Here is a 22,800-nt window from a genome sequence, read left to right as displayed (position 1 = left end):
ATTAAAATGAAGTATTAATTTACAATTAAAATGAAGTACTAATTTAACATTAAATTAAAACGAAGCATTTATTTAACATTAAATTAAAACGAAGCATTAATTTAACATTAAATTAAAACGAAGCATTAATTTAACATTAAATTAAAACGAAGCATTAATTTAACATTAAATTAAAACGAAGCATTAATTTAACATTAAATTAAAACGAAGCATTAATTTAACATTAAATTAAAACGAAGCATTAATTTAACATTAAATTAAAACGAAGCATTAATTTAACATTAAATTAAAACGAAGCATTAATTTAACATTAAATTAAAACGAAGCATTAATTTAACATTAAATTAAAACGAAGCATTAATTTAACATTAAATTAAAACGAAGCATTAATTTAACATTAAATTAAAACGAAACATTAATTTAACATTAAATTAAAACGAAACATTAATTTAACATTAAATTAAAACGAAACATTAATTTAACATTAAATTAAAATGGAGCCTTAATTTAACAATAAATTAAAACTAAGCATTAATTTAACATTAAATTAAAATGGAGCCTTAATTTAACAATAAATTAAAACTAAGCATTAATTTAACATTAAATTAAAACTAAGCATTAAATTAACAATAAATTAAAACTAAGAATTAAATAAATTTTACGAACTTAGATGGCGACCTAAGCGCCGAACTATATTTAGCCTTTTAGCAACTTATTAGCTAAGATTTTTTTGTCTTTGGTTTTTGAGAGGTCATTTGTAAACAGTTTCGCAATATTTTCAAAAATAAAAAAGGGTGGGTAAAAAAACGTAAAACATTCTACGGCCTTGATACGAATCCAAACCAAATTCCTCATGAAAAGTGAAAAATAACAAGACGGAATCGATCTAGACATGATGGCTGGAATATTTTGGGAGTTCTGCTCGCGCAACAGCGAATCGCAGGAGCAGCCTCAGTAGGCGGGTTTCCCGAAATGCTGCCCTCAGGCTAGAGTTGGAAAAATTCGAAAATGTAAGAAAAAAAATAATAAACGGTTGGCCAGTCGCTTTAAATCAGTAAGCCAAAGGTAGTCGTAATAAAAAGATCGGTTTAGGGTTCGGAATATTTGGCCCAGAGCGTTCGAGACAGGGGAAACCAGTTATTCTTAATTAGAGAAAACCACTCTTTGAAACTACACCGAGAAGCATTCGGAACTTTAAAAATGGAATATTATGAAGCAATATGAAAAAAAAGCCTAAGAACATATTTATCGGTAAGGTGCATTTTATCCGAAACGTTTGAGTGTTTTACCCAGTTCAAGAATGTATTTATCGGTATGCCATACCGGGAATGGTGTGTTTTACCTAGGGATGCACCGATATGGATGGGCGATATATCGGCGCTAATATCGGACAATATATCGGCCGATATTAACAAAGTTATCTATCATAACAGTAGTGTATATGATAAAATCATTGTAAAAAACGGTTCAGTGCACTGTCGTACCATTTTATTCTAATTTTTCATTAAAAAACGTTTGTAAGAGCATATCCGAATATGTTTATTTTCATTTTACGTGATATATATTTTCTATCACAAATCCAGTATCGTTGTTTTTTATTGTTTACACTCTTAATCCCCTGTCTAAAAAAATGTGTGATCTAGCTTCTGAAGTCTGGCGATAATTTTCTTATCTTTAAATGTTTTTCTGAAATTTTTTCTAATAACGGTATCGGCTTCACTTAAGCCGATATTGGCCGATACCAATATTAGAAAAATAGTTTTACCTAAGTTAGTAAGAACCTTCTATGGACTGGAATGTAAATAGTGGTAAAACACGAGAAAAGGTAGAAAAATTCATCATGAAAAGGGGTAAACCATTAATAAATTTAAAACCTTAGAAACTCACGAGTTACTTGAATTTTAAAGTTACTTACTCGATGATTAAAATGTACTCTTGTTTTTCATTTTTACTATTTTTTTTTGTTATACGCAATAATATTGTTCACTGTCAGTTGCTAGGCCTAAGTCTTTTTAGACTTGGCCAACATCTCTATTGTACACAATGTTTAAAATGTATAAATAAATTTGATTTGATTTGAATTTAGGTCTTCGAATGCAAAATAAAAGACTGGAAACTCGGACCAAAAATATTTTCGAGTTACCTAATTTTTTTAAATTTCAGGTTACTAGAATCTATAAAATTGGTTTGGTGTCACCAAGTGCAGTAGATACAGGGACGAGAAAGTGTATTGGCGGCCTCTGTTGGAATATATCACCTAAAAAAAAACTACCTAAACGCGAGGAGAGTTAGTTGTAAAGAAAAAAATGGCGGTCACCTAATTTTAGCGGTTCTTGACGAGGCTAAAGTGTTCAAAACAAATGGGCATTTTTTATTTAAGCTCTTAGTTTTATTTTTAATTTAACATCAAAATGGTAAAAAATAACTACAATAATACTGTCGATGGTGAACCACGTCTTAACAATGGCCGCGGTTTGTTTACATCTAACTCCCCGTGAATATGAAGACGTTTAAAATCGAAATTGTTTTTCCTGCTTTCTCGTCCCTGTATCTACTGTCCTTGGTGTCACTTGGCGTTTTCCCCAAACCAAGAATGTATTTATTTATAGTGGAATGCATTATAATCAGCGAAAGGCACCAACAGAGGCCCAAATAAGCTAGCGATTTTTAAAAGACAAAAATAATCGTTCAACAATTCCCCGCAAAAAGGGGCGGTGAAAATGCCAAAGTATGATTGATCGGGATTTGCTCTCGATGTAAAAGGAGAAGAGTTACCTGAAATTCGGGCTCAGTTTTTCAAATAATTCTGAGGCGAGCTCTTCCTACCACGCGAGTTAACAATTCCCCGCACTTACATGTTAGTATTACCGTTAACCTCAACATGTTTTTATGGATAGGGGAAGTCGAAGAACTAGGGGAAAACCCTTTAACCATTTACGAAGAGCTTACTTAGGGTCAGGGTCGGCAAATTTTAAACAAAATGTTTTAAACGTGTTTTAAACCAACCTTTTAAACAAAACACAATGTTTAAAACGTTTTAAACCAACCATTTAAACAAAACACTATGTTTAAAAAGTTTTAAACAAACTGTTAGTTGGAAGTTTTTTTATTTTGGTAATGAGGTAAATTAAAGAAACAAATTGCTCGATTGACGCATTGTTATTTTGACAAGTAAGGTAAAGGACTTAATAATAAAGAGTTTGATTCAAAGGTCTGCTATGAAATTGGCTCTCGTTTAAAGCCGATATATGCTTTATTGAATTCTAGGGACTCTGATTTTTGTTAGAATAAAATTTATGAAGTCTTTCGTAACGTTGTGAAGCAATATAGCTTTCTATTCGCCACATGTTGGTGCATTTCGATAGTCACATTGTGTAACATATTCCTGACGCTATAAAATTTTAAAATTATAGACCTATCAGAAGCTTATAGTATATTTCAGGTGAGACGGAGTATCTAATTTAACTACTCATTTTCTATTTTACATCCTTTTAACGAGTTGTGACAAATTCAAATCAAATTAAAAAAAAATTGTTTATTTCATTAGTTTTAAAATTAAGAAGTTAGAGGGCCAAGTCTTCTTGCGACTTTTATTAGACGAAATAAAATAAGTAAAATATAGTGCGTTAGGAGTTTTATCAAATGGTCCCGATCAGATAATACGTCAAGACATGCAAACAACCTTTTTCCAGAGCATTTACGTGATAATTAATTCTAAAGGAGAGCTATATAAAAAGGTCTTGATTTAGATAATACCTCAAGACTAGCAAACAACAGTAGGATCTACATTTTCAAAAATCAACAAATAAAAACTACTACTCCTACAGGGAGTTCGATACTTTTCCTACAGGTGGATATACTTATTGAACTAAATGTTCCTATGATTTCTCATTAATTCAGATTATTAAATTTACGGATTTTATTTATCTTATCCTTCGTTCTTATCCAATACTCAAATTACTTAAAAAACGTGTCTACCCAAGAGCAGAAGTATTTTATTTTTAATTTCTGGCTTTGATTAAATTGTTCAAATTGAACAATATCCTTTTCACTGTTTTCCTGATAGCTCCTATTACGCGTATACAGGGTGTTTCAAGAGGTTATGCAAATATTTTAAGGAGTTTCAGGGGGTGAGTTTAGTAGTATGCCTGTTTTTTTTTTTCATTTTCCTACGATGAGTTAAAAGGGCTCCAGAGAGCTTCAAAGTGTGTCCCCTGGAAATAGGCTGCAACAAGCGCAAAACCAAGTAGCAGGGAAAGGCGAACATTAAGGTTTAGGTTCATGTGATAGGTAAACAAATCGAGGTAGCCAGCGTAAAAAGGTAAACTTAAACAGAATTTAAAGTCGTGGTGGACCGCGATTTCTCATCACTTTTAAACTGAAACAATGGAGTTTGCTTCGGAAGAACTTGCGGATATTCATTTCGTGGATGGACTAGCGGATGGCAATGCTTTGGCTGCTCAACGTCTCTACCAGGAAAGGTACCCGAACCGGCACATCCCCGTCTCACGGACTTGTTTCAGCCTACTTCCAGAGGCTAGTAGGCCACACTTTGAAGTTATAATAATATAATAATAATCAGCTAGGCTAATACCCAAGGCACCACCTTAGGCCTAAGTCATCAAGTGACTTTTGAAGCCATAATTTCAGGTGGCCGGGTTACAATGCGTAGGAGGGTGGTGGCAAGCCTTGCATGCCACGAAATCGAGAAACAGCTCCCTACACTAATTATTACCGTTAACCTCGACAAGTTTTCATGTAAGGGGAAACCGAAGAACTCGGGGAAAACCCCTTAAACCAGTGGGGAGAAAACTTGCAAACTCAACGCGGAAGGAGTTGTTCCGAGTTTTTACCCAGTGCCACAAGCTGGGATCGAACCCGGCTCCTCTTGCTGCGAGGCGAAAGTGCTAACCACTCCGCCACCCCACTATCTGGCGCTCTTTTAATTCATCATAGGAAAATGGGAAAAACAGGCATACTTCTCAACTCACCCCCTATACGACTCCTTCAAATTTTGCATAACCTTTTGAAACACCCTGTATAAGGTATTTTACAGCTATGACGACGTACGGGGCTAATAAATCTATCGCTACCCCGCCTTAAAATACTACTTATAAAAATGTATCGTTGTTTTAAACAATTTTTTTTGGGGTAGTGAATAAAATCGAAAAAAGCTACTATTAAAAACAGAGGGTGCTCCCGTACTAGATTCAACTTCATTTCGATTTGATCAAAATTATTTTATTTAAATTGGATTCAAACTGGATGTGGTCTGATTACAGATGGATTAAATTTTGGACATGGGATAAAATCCTTGAGGAATGTATCGGCTACATTACCAACTCAAAAGGTCTATTATTTGGTGTTTACATTTGGCTTAGGCGTAGCAAACGTGATGGGCCATTCAACTTCTGAAATTGCAACTACTTTCACTAATGAAAATTCACTCATAGCAAACGATATTACAAATAGTTTGAATGCATTCGTTTTAAGAATATAGCTGATACCATAAGTAACATAATAACAATAAGTATGACACTTCCTATTGCTTTAATGCTAATTTTCTAACCGAACCTTTTTTCGGCACTGATACTCTCTTCAAGCTGTGACTTGGACTCGCGACTTACCGTTTTGGATGACTACTTTTTGATAAAAATTTATATTAAGCCTAATATCGGAGAGCACGTTCTGGAGTCGCGAGGGGCTTTGGCTTGGTTTTGAAGCCCGCGTGCGAATCACGCGTGATAAAAACATGTGCTCGTGGCGCCGAGAAATTTTTTTTAAATTTTTATCATTTTAGCCTAATATTCCGCCTATCTATCGGAAACCAGATATTTCGGCTTAGCGGAAGTCTCGCATATTTTAGACACTAGAAAACATCTTGCGTACGCAATAGCTTTGAAAATCATTTTGGTTATAAATTTCGTTAATCGTCATACTTATTGTTATTATGTTACTTATGCTGATACTAATGGAAATGACATTAATATACCTCAAGCGGCGCGTGTCATCAAAGCAAAGTTAAAAACCTAACTTTATTATTAAATGAAACCCTCTCTGAATGTTTTTTTTTTTTTTTTGAGAGCCACACAACATGGTGTCGGCTAGCGCACATCTCTGAATGTAAATAAGTTGAAACTATTCACCTTTCCTAATCTGTCCGGAGCTATCCACTACCAACTTTTTACATGAGGCGAAAACTATTCGCTAGTTTTGGAGTAATTTTTGTTAGGAAATAGCGACCAACTTCAAAATACAGTTTGGCTGTTATTGTATGGAAGAAGTTGGTAGTTTAGGGTAAAAGGTGTACTCTTTTCGTCCCAAAGCGAGCGAATAGTTTTGGCCTATGAGGACAAAAGTATTCACCTAATAAAAACGTCCAAATAAGCTTACCTGTCGACGCTCATGGCGGAAATCGAGAAGACTGAAGAAGATATGGCTAAATTGGAAAGAAAACTGTTGACGGTACAGTAGACGGACCCGAATGTCCAATTACTGTCCAGGAGATAAACGAAATTGAAGACGGCGTTCAACACCGACATGGACAAGTCGGCCAAGGCCAAGTTCAACAGGAAGTAATTGGTGACGCTCCTCATACGGCGATGGGCCAGCACGATCCAAATGACGATGGAGTTCCCGATGGCCGCCACCGCCAACATCATCGCGAAGATGACACTCCACGACACCCTTTGCCACACCGGCAACAAGTACCGACTACTGTAAAAGTGTCCCGGCAAAATCGACTTGAGGCACTGATGCAACGCGGAACTACCGTTATAAATATCCGTCTGGTCCACCAAGTCCAGCAAGCTCACGACACCGACGCTGCTGTTCCGATCCACCGTCATCCCGCTCAGGTTCATCACGCACGTCGTCAGATTGTGGTACTGACCGTAGTTCGTGTCATTCGGCGGATTCAAGTACGTCAACATCAAATCCACGTAACGCGCCATGCTTTTGATTCGCTTTGCTACGCTGTGTCTCCGGTTTCAAGGTCACTCGTTCGTTGCTAATGTTCGGCACGTCATCCTCGAGTAATGGAAGGTAATTATCAACCTGGAACAAAAAAAAATAAATTGGTTATAGACTGCGCTGTTCGATTAATGGCTTTAAAAGTCGTTTGATGACTTAGGCCTAAAGTGGTGCCTTGGGTATTAGCCTAGCTGATTATTCTTATTTTTATTAAGTGACTGAGCACAAATTGAGCGTGGACTATCTCTTCAAAATCTAAGGTTTACTGATAATAAATGACTAAAACCCGTCTGCTAAATCGCCTTACGACTTGTTTCTCACGTAATTATCTCCAATCACCACTATCTTCTTTCAAACAGTGTCGAAAATGTTAAATTCGTTGATGAAATATAAACAGTTCATACTCGCTTAGAGAGGGTATAAATGTTAAAAATTGAGAGTAGTATTGGTAGTTTCATTTTAAATCCCCATTTTTCCCTGAGCCAAATCCACACTCCAGTATATTACTATGTGCAGTTTTACTCAATAATAATAAACTACGCTAATACCCCAGGAACTATCCTAGGCTTAAGTCTAATAGCGGCTTGAGAATCCAATTACCCGTGGCCGGGTTGGAATGCGTAGGGGGTGGTTCCACCTAGGAGCAACAAACACAGCACCAAACACAAGGAGAACGCAACCCGTCAAAAGTCGTGCATTTTCTTGCGTACATTTTTCATTGGCTAGATGCTTTAGCGCCTGCTGCCGTCGGAAGGGGAAAATTCGGAAATTGTCTTCCCCCTTTCCGTAAAACGTTCAGCGTAAAGGCTCGTCCAATGAAATTTGTACACAGCACTGCGTTAGCGTGTTTAAAGGCTAGCTGCGTTCTCCTTGAGTTTGTTGCTCCTAGGTGCCACGAGAGTCAACAGCTCCCTACACTTACTATTACCGTTAATCTCAGCAAGTTTTTAGGGAAAGGGTAAACTCAACGCGGAGTGCCACAGACTGGGATCGAACCAGGCTACTCTCGCTGCGAGGCGAGTGCGCTAACCACTTCGCCGTGATCTACACGAATAAAGTCGTTGCAACGCCTCCGGGAAAGGCATAAGTTGCTAGCAATATAAGTTTCTACCGAGTTTTCACTCAACAGCGCCCCTTGTGGCTAAAACATGAAATTCGTTGATCCACCCTTTAACTTTAAAGGGCCACATTACACTTCGTATTTTGAGGGTGAAGCTACAAAATCACGTGTTCCGGCAAGCGTAAAAGTATGCCTAAGTCACGTGATGGAAGGGGCGGAGCTAGTTGAAATTTCGGACCAATTTTTCAAACGATTCTATGAATCTTCAAGTGCTTAATAGGTCACATCATAAGTAACATAATACCTCTGAGTGTGACACTTGTAGCCTTGCCCCTGAATTTTTTCTTACGATATACTTTCTTCACCAAAGACAATTCAGTAAAACGACTACCAACTCTGTAACCCGGAAGTTTAACCCACAAAATTGTGATTTGATTGTTTTCTGTTAGTCATCCAAAAAGAGTCAAGAGTTCAAATTCAGCCAATCATATAGTACTACAAAAAATTCGTCTGTTGCGTAGCCACAGTGCGGCTAAATACGCATTAGCTTTAAAATGGTCATATTGAAATCGCGCGTTAAATTCCCGGAATATCACGTTACCGGAAGTTGGTTTGGATTAGTTCGTGGCGCCGATACAGAGTGCCGCTATTTATAATTTTTTTTGCGTCACTGTGAAGAAAGGATGTAGTAAAAAAAATTATGTCATACTAAGAGCTATTATGTTACTTATGGTCACATTAATGTCATTACTACTATTATATGTTAAATTGAATGTAATGCTTATGCGTTATAGATTTTTAAATAAAGTAACTTTATTGTGTAAAAAGTCGATTATTCTTCCGAATATACTATTATATGTAAAAAAAGTCAATTACGGAAATTGAACGTTTTCTAATTGCCTGGTTTTATTTCAGGACTACTGAAACAAACCACTTTAAAATGTGGGCGTGTCCATTAGTGAAATAAAATTTGAACTACAATTAAAAGTATAAAAAATATCTCTTACGATTTATCCATTTATAGAATATAAAAATGATACATTTGCTAATTTTTAAAACTTCAGCCCAGTTCACACTGTGCAATTAAATGGGACACTTAATTGTATCCCACTAATCGTAAGCAAGAAAATTATATAGTGTGAACAGTAAAATTGCAACAATAACGCCCACTTTTTCTGTTCACACTATACAATTTTCTTGCTTACAATTAGTTGGATACCATTAAGTGGTCCAATTAAATGTATAGTGTGAACTGGGCTTTAGTGTTAATAGTAAATTCAAGTAAAAATGATAATTGAAAACTTACTGTAAAATTTCCAATCCTACAAAAAATCTTCGATGACACATACTAGTACAGGGTTGCCACAGTTTTGTCACAATCAAATTCTCTGACTTTTCCATGTTTTCCCCGACCATCTCTGGAGATTTTCCCTGACTTATTTTGGGCCAAGATTTTGTATTTTTTAACCTATATTTTAGTTGAAGTTTCCTATTTGCAACCGAAATTAAATTCCCTGACATTTCCCTGATTTTTAGATAATTTTTTCAAATTCCCTGACTTTTCCCTGATTTTTATACCCATATTCAAATTCCCTGACTTTTCCCTGATTTTTATACCCATATTCAAATTCCTTGATTTTCCCGGAATTCCCGGTTATCCAGGTACCGTGGCAACCCTGTAGTAAATACCATTTACATTACCATAAGAAATAAATTAAATAAAACGAAAAAAACTTAATTATCTAAACACATTTAAATGTTCTATACGTAAACACGATTAGAATTTGAACGCTTGAAAATGTTATGAAGACTAAAATGTGTTCTATTGTGAACACATTGCCATTCTCTTAGCGTTATTACCTTCGAAATTGATGAAAATTGATATCCTAAACACAAAACCTGAACACTTGTTCTGTGATCATGTTAATTCAAGAACATGATCTATGGTTTCGTGTTCTATAGCGATAAAATCTACATTCGGCTTTACCGCGATTTACGGCCTCTTATCTAGAAAGTTTCAGAATTCCCGGCAAAAATTAGCATAGGACCGATACGAACGAACACAGTGGACCACTACGGACCTTTCTTTCGCACCTTTGTCGTAAAGGTTGGTTAGTTTTAGTTTATTTACTGACTTGTTTAATCTTAAAAATAGTTTTAGAAACTATTGTACTAGTAATTTACAAATGCAGAATAAATGTTAAAATTATTACTATTTCCCGCCAAGGCCTAAAGTTTCACTTACAAGTGTTAGTGACTACTTTATCAAAGTGTAGAAAACCCTTATTTAATAATTAAAAAAAAACAAATAGTTTTTAACAGTTAACTAGACCATCCAAGAGCTTCGTTTTGTAACTAGTCTTTTAATATTAATAAACATTCAATTTAAAGGGTTTTTACAACAGTATAAGGGTCCGGAGATTTTCAATATGTTCACAAGCTGAACATTTCCAGTAGCTCATGTACAAAACCTGAACACATTACATTTAGAACACTTTAACAGAATAAACACGTTCAAAACCCAAACATATTTCCACTTGAACACGTTCAAAACCTGACCATATTTCTAATTGAACACGTTCAAAACCTAACCATATTTCTAATTGAACACGTTCTCGTTTTTGAACATGAGCAGAAAAGTGATGCATGATGGTGTTCATGTATTGTGTTCAATATCTGAACACATTTTTTTCTGTGTAAAATTAAAAAATTGGCGTTTACTTGGTTTTGTCAGGAAACAGTCGATATTTATTTAACAATAAAACATATTTTCCATGAGTACAGGTGCAATTGCAATTACAACCTGTAAAGGTATATGTTTCAAACGATTAGCATTAGTGACAAATACTTTTTCTCTATGAGATAAACTATACACATTTGCAAAAATATAAATTTCGTCGCATTAATAATATTTGTTACGCACTAACAAAAATCATAAAATTACCATTTAAAGGAAATGAGATTATGCAAAACTCTCGAAAGGCGTTCAATCACTTCACCGCGTATACCTTTTAGCGAAATTAAATGTAATTTTGCAATCATAAAGTTAAACACCCCACAGCCAACGCAAATTTGGCCTTATGAAAAAATATAACCTACATCTAGGAATAATAATTTTTTTATTCTTAAAAATACGCGAAAATAAATTAATCTTTTCTTTCGAAGAAATAGTAACACACACACACACAATAGTCGAAAAAAACCTAATAAAACGCTTGACTTGTCGACTTAATAGTAGCTATTAAATTAATTTAATTATGAAAAATGGGGAAAATATAAAATTAGGTCGAAGAATCGGCCAAGATTAAAAGTCAAGATATTAAATCGATCAGCAAAAGAGGGCGTGACCATTTTTGTTACGTAACTTCCGGTAAAGTTAATAAGCGAGTAGTTTTTGCTAATCATTAAGTCGATTCACAATATGCTTACAGGGAAACAAACTTCTAGAGCTAAGTCATATAGATGTTCGATTTTAATACTTTTATTTACTCTAGATGGCGCTAATTTACAATATGGGTCAAGAAAGGAATAAAAATACGTTTTATGTAAATATTTCATGTTACAAATGTTATGAACCCTGAATTACAATAGCACTATAAACCAGCAAATAATTAAATTACATTCAAAATTAAGCCTATTTTTTATTGTTTGCCATCTAGAAAACTAATTACCGAGACCTTTTTTCCAGAATATTTTCCGTATTTTACTGAAAATAATTTAAAAAAAAAGGTTTTAATTCCATAAATAGCCTAATATTGTTCGCAAATTTAAATTTCGCGGCATTTTCGGCTCATTTTTTCGTATTAAGGGCTTCAAAAGTCGCATGATGACTTAGGCCTAAGGTGGTGCCTTGGGTATTAGCCTAGCTGATTACTATTATTATTAAACTAAACCTCTAGACCCCTTAATTTTAATTAATTTTTAGACAAACCGAATTTTTCGAGTTACCTGGTTTTAAAAAAATTGAAACGCAATACGCAATTTATTTTTGCGGTTAGATGGCGCCTGTAACAATTGGTACGAAATTCAAATATGACAATAAGGCGTACGCTGGTTGAGGAGTCCCGCGAATTGGCCAAAAATCTCACTTAAAATAAAAATTTCTTAATACAACCGAAAACGTAATTCAGAAATTATCAGTACTAACTAAAAATATAATTTTCAAACAAGTCGATCTTAATGTAAATAAAAATGTTAACTTTTAAGGCGAAAATCTCCATAAAATTGGCCCCCGATCTCAAAAATTAATAACGGGCTACCGAGGGCATGATATCCCTGGCCCTTCTTAGCGTTATGTGGAATACGGCGGCATCGGCTACACTGTATGTGGGCCCAGTACACGCATATCCCTTAGGGATTGCGTGTAAAAACGTCATCGGCATATACGCCTCAATCGCCTCCGAAAACGTCAGTCTTAGATAACTAATGAGATTAGTAATTATCCCTAATAGGCCTATCTGTAAAGTAACATTGGCTTTCTGGTGACGTATCGATGACGTTTCACTACAAAAAGCCCTGGACATAAGGGTAAATAGACTTTTCTATAAATTCCTAGCTTGACAGGCCAAGCACTTTCACCAAGAACTCATAGCGATATTTCAGTTGGACTAGCAAACTTATTAATTCTTTCGTTCCAATAATTCTTTCGTTCCAATAATTCTTTCGTTCCAATAATTCTTTCGTTCCAATAATTCTTTCGTTTCAATAATTCTTTCGTTTCAATAATTCTTTCGTTTCAATAATTCTTTCGTTTCAATAATTCTTTCGTTTCAATAATTCTTTCGTTTCAATAATTCTTTCGTTTCAATAATTCTTTCGTTTCAATAATTCTTTCGTTTCAATAATTCTTTCGTTTCAATAATTCTTTCGTTTCAATAATCCTTTCGTTTCAATAATCCTTTCGTTTCAATAATCCTTTCGTTTCAATAATCCTTTCGTTTCAATAATTCTTTCGTTTCAATAATTCTTTCGTTTCAATAATTCTTTCGTTTCAATAAATCTACTTATGTTTAGATCTATTCCATTGCTTGTAAGCAAAGCGTCATCCAAAAAGTATGTTTTAAAAATATAGCTAAGGCAGCCTACATGAAGATTGTATATTTCAAAATATAGTAAGTCATTAACTGAACTATTTACAAAATCAATGAGATATAGTTAATTAACCATTTATAATGGTTTGTATAAAACTATAAACATTAAATGAGTAGGATTTTGATCAAAAATCCACTATTTATTCAGAGAACTAGGCTGGCCTAGCCTTCAGCCTCTCTATACACAAAAGTAAATAACCACAATAGTATTTTATAGAATGGTCTATTTGACGAGGCACCCTGTTTTTAAACTGAACTGAACTTCTACGAATTTCGTGACGAATGAGCTACATAAAAACAAGTTCAGCAAGCGTAGCTCTTATTTTATGGAAAGACCTATTAAAAATAAAAACACTACGACAATTATCACTAGTAAAACAAATAAAGTTATCGTGGTACGCAGATTTGAGGCTTAAATGTTTCAGACCCATCCAATTAAAATTTATAGATGTCATACAGTTAACGCAATCTAGTAAGACTTCGTGTATAGACGATAAAATAAATTCCAACGGCTTACCAAGTTACCAGCCTAGGAAGGTTTTTTGAAGTTGCGGGTAGGAAAACGAGGGAACATTTCGTTACGGCATGGCTGACAGCAGGAATCCATATTTCTACTTGGAATGCTTATCCTGCCGTATCGCGGATGGTAAAATCCCTCTGACGGCTTTGGCCCCGCCTACGAGAGAAAAATTCCCCTCTGCGCGCGCTCCCCTCTCACGTTGTTGTTTGTTAAGTTAACATAGTGACATCAAAAAAAAACGTCAGCCACATCGAGACGAAAATCTGCCGCGATAATCATTCCAAGTAGAGGTATGGATTCCTGCTGACAGTCAATTCGCGACTTCAATTTTCACTGAGGTAATGTCTACCGTTTGTCACGTTTATGATGATTAATTTCAATTAATAATTTACGTTTTAATTTAACGAATTCCAAGTTATACCTAAATTTACGGTTAAACGATCATTTTGGCAAGCTTTTATTTCCGAAATATAACGATCAGTTTACTTAGATGGCGCCACGTGCTCCTGGAGGAAACATGATTTAGTTATTTGTTATGACCCGTATCCTGGAATGGAAAACTATATTCCCCCAAATACGGACTCCCCGTCAGGCTTGGAAATAAGCGGTGGTCACTGAGTCAAAGACCAGTTTATTAATTACTCGGACCAGTTTTTTTATTTAAAGCTAGGGGTTCACTGGTCCAGTGTCCAGTTTATTAATTCAAAATTATCTACCGTATAAACAATTCAAGAGTTGGGAGTCACTGGCCAAATAGACCAGTTTAGAAATAAGCCTTATTTCCAAGCCTGCTCCCTGTCGCACCTACGGTAACGTAGCGCCATCTTACGGCAGGCAATGTTACTAGATTAACAAATATACGTGTACATATAATTTCATCTGCTAAACGTTCGAAATAAGAAGTAGTAACGGGTTTTTCTGGGTCTAGTAGAAACGATTTTAATTAGTGGGGGAAGCTAAATGTTTGGTTTTAGTAGCTAAATATTGTAATATATAATTAAACAATATATATTTACCATTATTTGTCTCTTATTTACTTTGGAAAAAAACAGTATAGTTGTGTTCTTGGAAAATTAAATTGAACGCTTGTCCTTGTTTCATTGTCAACAACTAGCAGACGAAAATATTTTCTTGAGTTCAAACTATTTCCGCTAGATGTCTATATTGTATTAAGTTAAATGGTTTAACGTTATCAAGCCTACCTACCCAGTCCACCCCATAATTTCCATCCTCCCAAGGACAGTAGATACAGGACCGAGAAAGCAGGGGAAAAAAATTTCGATTTTAAACGTCTTCATATTCACGGGGAGTTAGATGTAAACAAACCGCGGCCATTGTTAAGACGTGGTTCACCATGGACAGTATTATTGTAGTTAGTTTTTACCATTTTGATGTTAAATTAAAAATAAAACTAAGAGCTTAAATAAAAACACCCATTTGTTTTAAACACTTTAGCCTCGTCAAGAACCGCTAAAATTAGGTGACCGCCATTTTTTTCTTTACAACTAACTCTCCTCGCGTTTAGGTCGTTTTTTTTTTAGGTGATATATTCCAACAGAGGCCGCCAATACACTTTCTCGTCCGTGTATCTACTGTCCTTGATCCTCCTAGGTTTCTCGGCGATAGGCAAAAATTGGTCTCCGCGCATGCTCAAATACCAACCAATCCCGTGTTCCCACCCTAGCTAGCGTCCAATTTTAAAGTAGCGGTGACGGTTAAAAATTCCACCCTCATTTATTTTACCATCTCCCTCTAATGGCGTTAACCCCGCCGAACGATCTTGTTTCGGCCCATTACACAACGCCTACATTTCCAAAAAAACTCTCTTCACCATCAGACGGTTCAGAACTAATCTAGAATCCCAGATAAAAATGCGATGAGAGTGACAGACACGTATTCTCCAGGGGATATTTCTGGGACGTTAAGAGGCTGCGAAAAGAGGGAAGATATAGCGAGTGATGGCGAATTAAGAACAAGAAAAACCGAGGGCAGGCCAATCTCCGGGCGCTGATTACATCGAGATTTTTCTTATTTTTCTTACGAAGCCTCTTCTCACTCAAAACATTCTATTTTTTGGGCCGCTTAGGATTATTTTATTTTTTTTCGCGCGTTTAGGATTTTAATTAAAGAGGGGGCTTAACACATCGAAGGGCCTTTAAGTAACCTTTCATTTTTCATTGGCGAAGCTTAAGCCCGATTCTCACGGTTTTTACGGCGAAATTTGCCCTAGTTGGTTCAAACCGAGGGGCAGGTCACTTCCATTTTGGGTGCGTCTTAATCATAGTAAAATGATTAAATCAGGGTAATCGTGATTAAATCAGGGTAATCGTGATCAAATCAGGGTAATCAAGATTAAAAAATCTAATCACGATTTAAACGAGATTTAATAATTCTAATTATAATCTAATCTTTTTAATTATATTCTATTTACGCCACTGGGTGAGAGCTAGTAGCAACAAACACTACACCCCACACAAGGAGAACGCAACCCGTCAAAAGTCGTGGATTTTCTTGTGTACGTTTTTCATTGGCTAGACGCTTTAGCGTCTGCTGCCGTCGGAAGGGGAAAAATTCTGAAATTGCCTTCCCCCCCCGCCCGTAAAACGTTCATCGTAAAGGCTCGTGACGCTCGTCCAATGAAATTCGTACACAACCCTTCGTTAGCGTGTTTAAAGGCTAGCTGCGTTCTCCTTGTGTTTGTTGCTCCTAGGTGAGAGTGACATACGAGCTACGTCATCAAAATTAGACATTTTCTCCACTTCAGCGCCGTCTAGTGAGGCGTTTTAGAACGTGTGTCTACGGGCGAGTAAATCGAAGAGATAAAATCGCGCCAGACCATAGACTAAACATGGAACTAATAACTTAGGGACCCTCCACTTTGCTGGTAAGCGAAAAATGACCGTTACCCTCGCCATCTCGCGGGGAAAATGTCTATAACCGGAAATATTTTTATTTCGTTGGAGCAAACATACCCTCGTGCTAGTCACATGGTGGCGCGTTTAGTTATGTTCGCCATGGTCTTTGCAGTCTTCGCGTGGAACGGTTTTTTAGTAAGTTTAGTTAACCAATTAATTTGTAGTTAGAAGTTTCATTTAAAAAATTCCTGCGTAATAACCAAAAATAAAAAATTATTCTCATAATTTGTAGTTAGACTTTATTTTGAAGTTAGTAAAATGTCTGCATTTTCATCACACACGTATGATCGCATGTGCCGGCTGCCCTCATGGTGCCCCGGTTCATTCCATGGAAGACTAAGACAAAGAGAACTTCAAATTGTAGCCGTATTAAATTAATAACTTACCAATTTAATGATGGGAAAAATTCAAATATTAACGGTAACGTAGCTATTTATTAGTTCCATGGACTACATATACTGTTGCTAGTAGGTTATGTAGTCTATAGTGAGACTAGCTCTCGCTAGATGTTTTAGCAACCGCGAAGGTAGAATTGAGAAACTTTTGGGTCTTATGTCGCTTTTGGTTCAAACTAAAGTCTGTAATCTTATTTCAAAATCTGGTTCAATCTGGACAAGATTACAGACTATAGAGTGCTTTCAATTCTAAACTCACGACGTCACCAATGTAATTTGCCTATTGATAAAAAACAGCTGGGACGTTACAAGTTTTCAAAATCGTATCAGACGAAAGCACTACATAGTTTGTTAAGTTGTTAACCCAAAAAATTCTACAGTAGAAAAAATTTATTTATTAATGCTTAGGCAGAATTACTATGTTGGGCCGAATTTTGGTGTTTCTCCAAATCCATCTTACGCTCTAAAAGTAGGCTCCTCCCCTTAAACGTCAATCAAATCATTTCGGTATCTCATTGGTTCCATAAAACGCGGGTCTACTGACGCCATTGAAAAGCACGCAGAGTGGGGGGCGTTTTTACTTCCCCCTCATCGTGGCGCGTAATAAGTAGACCAAGATGCCCTCGGTTCGTATCAGCTAGGAGCAACAAACACAAGGAGAACGCAGCTAGCCTATAAACACGCTAACGCAGTATTGTGTACAAATTTCATTGGACGAACCTTGACGCTGAACGTTTTACGGAAAGGGGGAAGACAATTGCTGAATTTTCCCCTTCCGACGGCAGCAGGCGCTTAAGAATTTAACCAATGAAAAATGTACGCAAGAAAATGCACGACTTTTGGCGGTTTGCGATCTCCTTGTGTGGGGTGCTGTGTTTGTTGCTCTTAGGTATCAGCATTGTCATTCGCTCTAGCTGTAGGGAGCCAGTGGCTCGTGGACGTAGTTTATTTTCGTTGCCATGGTAGCGAGGTTTTAGGCCAGCCATGACAGTTTCGTGCCCACAGTGGACACGTGATTATTTACTCCTCAGATCGTTTTGTAAGCAGACGATTATTATAGTCACGTGGTGTTTTGCCTTCTGACATATGACGTTACAGCTGTCATGGCGACGGTTAAAAGCCGGAGCTAAGCTATGACGTATCCCCATGACGCGACAAGCAAGTTAACTATTAATCTGTTAACATAAATACATTATTGAAATTAGAAATATATTCTTGGTGTACAGAAGTAGCAACGAACCACGATTCTCAAATATATTTGATATATTTCTGATTATTTATAATTATCTGATAATCTGAAAAATATAATATTGTTGTATGATAATATTATTAACAGAAACTAAGTGTACTCTTTAAAAAACCTATTTCCGTAGCTAGCGCGGGCAGATTAGCAAAATTAACTAATTTAAAATCAATGGAACTTGATCGTAGCTTTGAACATTTTATGAATTATCATGGATTGAGGATTGAGGTATAAAATATAAGAAAAGTACGAGATCCTTTATTTTCTTAAGGGCCGAAATGGGCCCCGGGAAAACAATAAAGCTGGGCCCCCAAGAGAGTCATTCTTTCTGGAGACAACCAGAGATTTTCAGCGAGGCACCCCAAGGACCTAGGGTAACAAGGGCCTGGATAATTGGTACTAGCTTCCACCTCTCTCGTCAGTCCTGGTTTCCAGAAATTTTTCAAACATTTCAAATTCGAAATTATAAAAACATTTATCACGTAACTTCTAGCGTTTTATTCGCGACCGAAACGGGTCTAGCCTCTATTGCTCTTAAAATAAATCATGCAAACGGGGGTTGCGGGCCACTGGGGCTCCCAAATTAAATGAAAAATATTTCTTACAAATATCATGGAAATTAATTTTTTTACGCAGCTTCTGCACCACCCTTGGGCCAGTGGCCCTCTATAAAAATAATTTTAATGGGGGTTGGGAGCCTGTAGGGCCCCATTGAAAATATCACTATTTCCAAGTCTGGCTGCGCTTATGATCTAGCGTCTGCTACAGACAAATTAAAAAGTCAAAAGAACGGTTTTTCTTAAACCAACTTATCAAAATATAAGCAAACGATGCAAAAACTATTTAAAAATGTAAGTATTATTATTTATAAAAGTCAAATTTACGAATAACGATGAGGAATAACTAATAGCGTCTGCTTTATCTAGGTTTCAATGGCGAACCAAAGGGGGCGTAGCGATAGTTTTCGGTAGCGAATATAAATTGAGTCAGGACCCGCAAGTTATGGTTTATATAGTGCTTATTGTTGAATGGAAACTTTCACCTATAAACAGAACGTGTTTTGCCAAGCCTTAATATGTCAAAAAAGCCTACCTGGTTAAAAGGGAACGCTTGTTGCTGCCGTAAAGGTGAAAAATTTCCATTATTTTAACAAGCACTATATAAACAGTGCCTTGCAGGTCCTGGCTCTCGGAAATATTACTTCTTGGCGATTTCATTTGAGGATGATTTATTGAAGCTTCTATAGGGTAATTCGCAAGTTTAAACCAAAACAAATCAGAGATGGAACTATATGAAATTTTAACGCGAAAATAGTAATCAGTCCAGATACATATATATATTTGATTATTTCATGACAGAAATGTCGCTATTCAAATAAAATGTCGTCAGTTGATTAATAATCTAACGCAACCGAACACCAACGCCGCTATCGTCGAAGGAAGAACTTCCAAATGGGAAGAACTTAGGGCGGAAGGACATGGAAGAAGCTTCGAATCGGAGACACCGAGTGATTTATGAAGTCAAAGGAATTAATTCAACTCTTCCGGCCGGCGCTAAGAATGCCAATGCCAATTAGAATTCGCAACGTGCCGAAGCGGGGGAACCCCTGTTAGCTCTGGCGATTTAGCGCCGACCTAGATTAATTTCCTTTGTCGCGTATCTATCTACATGTATCGGCAAAGAAGATAATCCCTTTCGACGGTCAAACGGACGCTATTAGCTAACGACTTGAGCCGTAAGGTCAACGCTGATACTCATAGCGATGTTAATACGTTCTGATCGGCTTATTTCTTGCACATATTTACGCACATATGTATTTATTTATCTACAGATTGCGCGGGAATACGAACGAATTGCGGTCGAATTTGGTTTTACAAATTACAGTTCATTTTCGGATTGAAGGAGGACTCTCGACGAAATAAGTAAATTGATAGACTATACTAAACTATTTGAAATGCTTTTAGAATGCGGAGTAAACGACGCAAATTAAAATTATTTCGTCCAATAACACATTTAAACGTGACTATCCAGTGAGGGTATTATTCCTTGGTCAAAAATAAATAAAAATTAGTTCCATGACGTTCCCAAACACATAATTTAAGCAGATTTTTTAAATTAAAGTACAATAGGATTTCAAAAGTTTTGTTTATGAATTTTTCCATAAAACGTGGTCTGGAGAAATATTTGAAATTTTATATTTAATTATTTAATTATTGAATTTTTTCGACACCATAATAAAAACAGAAATTTAAAGCTTTTTTCGACGTTATCCGAAAATTGATTTCAATCTTTATTTACACCAGAAATTGTTTAAAAAGCGCTAACAGTTTCAAAATGTCATACCATTTTGTAAAGACTGATAAAATACGCGAATTGGGACGGGTTATTTCTGAGTACTTTAATTTCTTAAAATTTGTTTAGGGTTCAGCTTTTTTTTTTACCCTTTTCATTATGGAATATTCTACCTATTCGCGTATTTTATAACTCTTCATATTAACATACCATTTTAGAAAACAACGAGAAAATTAAAGTAACAGTTCATAAATGTAAAAAAATACCTTGGAATATCGAAGAATTAAATTTTATCCACAGAGTGCACAATTCTTCATTCTGACACAACACCAGCGGTATTAAACTTTGTAGCCAAATATTTGTAAAACCGTCTGTATGTATCTCTTTGAAAAGAAATTATACGGATCATAAGTTAGGATTATATTATTATTTTTTTTAATATTACGAAGATTGATGACGAAGATTCGCGACGTCCGCGAACTGAGGCACAGAGCGAAGTGAGCCGCGTCCGTAGCAGTCGAGAAGAACGGTCAGAATGCAAACACGTGCGGACCCGCGACGTTAGCGACTCGGGGATTACCAGGCCCAGCTGAGAGACTGTGCTGTGTAGCAACTATTTCGGCAGGAGAGGGAATTGAGAGTTTCTCTCTAGTCTTGCGCGTGGGTCTCCAAATTTACCCTGGCTGCGTTCAGTGGAACACATTACGAAGGAAAAAACGAATTCTAAAAATTATTGAAACCGTTGTTAATTTAATTGTTTGGTTTTTGACTAGGCTGCGTTCAGTTGGACTCATTACGAAGGAAAAAACGATTTCTAAAAATTATTGAAACCGTTGTTAATTTAATTGTTTGGTTTTTGACTAGGCTGCGTTCAGTTGGGCTCATTACGTAGGATAAAACGATTTCTAAAAAATCATGGAGACCGTTTTTAATTTAATTGTTTGTTTTTGACTAGGCTGCGTTCAGTTGGACTCATTACGAAGGATAAAATTTGAACAACGATTTAAACAATATTTTATTTAAAAACTTCAAGAAAAAATTCAATTCAGGAAACAATTCGGCTTAAAAACTTTTTATTGGTTTTGGATATATATGTTTTTTTACGGTTCAGACTTCTGGCGCCATCTGGTAAGACTTCAAGTATTTAATAACCGGTCCCCTAGTGGCGTTACGCTGTAAAATGATCGTTTCCCTTGTCAAATGTTTATCGGTCTTTGGCATCTGCCGCGTATGTGCAAAGGCTTAATAAAATAACCACCGAAATACATAATTTAGATAAAATCTTGAACTGTTCAACATTATCTTATTGTTTTCTGTTAATGATTTAGAAATTTTATATAAAACAAAAGAATTATCAATTAATCCATTGTTTTTAAAGACTGCTAAATTAATTTTATCGCCATTCTTCGCTAGTGGTGAACTGGAATTGTCCAGGTGACCTCACTATATCGTTGAGCAAGGAAAGACCGTAGAGTGTGAAAGTGAACCCATCGATTACTCGTAAAGTGTTCTTGACATTTTTGGGTACGCCCTAATTTGGTTAGCTCTACAATTAAAATAATTCCCGCCGCAAACATAAGGTCCCACTAAATTAAAAAATTTCCAATCGAATCTGGTAACTCTGCAATATGCATAGCAACAGGTGCTTTCTCGTCTCCGTGAGTTATCGATTTCTGGCGTCTTGTAAATTGTAAATAAACAAAAATTCATTTCGAGATGATAGTTATTTATCGAGGGCAATTTTAAAAGCGCTAACGGTCTATTACTCCACTGTTTGTTTACTTTCAAATGAAATAGTGATGAAATCCGCGAATGGGGTATCAGCGTACAGCGATATTTGTCTTAAGTAATTTGTTTTGTAAGTAATCAGTGATACGATATTAGACAGTTTCAGCAACTCATTGAAATTGCGTAAACGAGATACGTCTACGTCTTTCCCCGAAAGTTGGATTCCAAATTTAGTGAAATTCGGCGCCATCTGTGTTTCGAGTAGGATACTGATATAGTATTAAAATCACAATCATTAATTAAAATGTTTTAAATTATTTATTTTAATATACAGGGTGTTTTAAAAGGTTATGCAAAAAAATCACAATCATTAATTAAAATGTTTTAAATTATTTTATTTGAACATACAGGGTGTTTTGAAAGTTTATGCAAAAAATGTAAGGAGTTGTAGGGGGTGAGTTGAGAAGTATGCCTGTTTTATTCCCCATTTACCTATGATGAGTTAAAAGAGCGCCAGAGAGCTTCAAAGTGTGGCCTACTAGACCCTGGAAGTAGGCTGCAACAAGCACAAAACAAGCTACAGGG

The 22,800-nt window shown here is 36.0% G+C and overlaps 1 protein-coding gene across 3 annotated transcripts in view; it reads right to left on the bottom strand.

Annotated features, from left to right (window-relative positions):
* Nucleotides 1-21,121, bottom strand: part of LOC149926405 (tachykinin-like peptides receptor 86C) — a 151,652-nt gene extending 130,531 nt beyond the window's left edge. For 2 of the 3 annotated variants that reach the window (XM_090158712.1, XM_090158714.1), the window contains exons 1-2: nucleotides 20,754-21,121; nucleotides 6,394-7,056 (exon numbers count right to left, since the gene is read on the bottom strand). In XM_090158712.1, coding sequence (XP_090014838.1) covers nucleotides 6,394-6,953 — 560 coding nt within the window. In that variant the 5' untranslated portion in view covers nucleotides 6,954-7,056; nucleotides 20,754-21,121. Of the gene's footprint in view, nucleotides 1-6,393; nucleotides 7,057-9,338; nucleotides 9,412-20,753 lie in introns of those variants that run through there. The other variant, XM_090158713.1, reaches the window with a different exon arrangement.
* Between the last annotated feature and the right edge of the window lie 1,679 nt (nucleotides 21,122-22,800).

Source organism: Leiobunum rupestre, chromosome 9, assembly GCF_980474605.1.
Source record: "Leiobunum rupestre chromosome 9, qqLeiRupe1.1.hap1, whole genome shotgun sequence".
Taxonomy (NCBI): Eukaryota; Metazoa; Arthropoda; class Arachnida; order Opiliones; family Sclerosomatidae; genus Leiobunum; species Leiobunum rupestre.
Note: the sequence above shows the minus strand (reverse complement) of the source record. Positions and strands in the feature narration are given on the sequence as shown.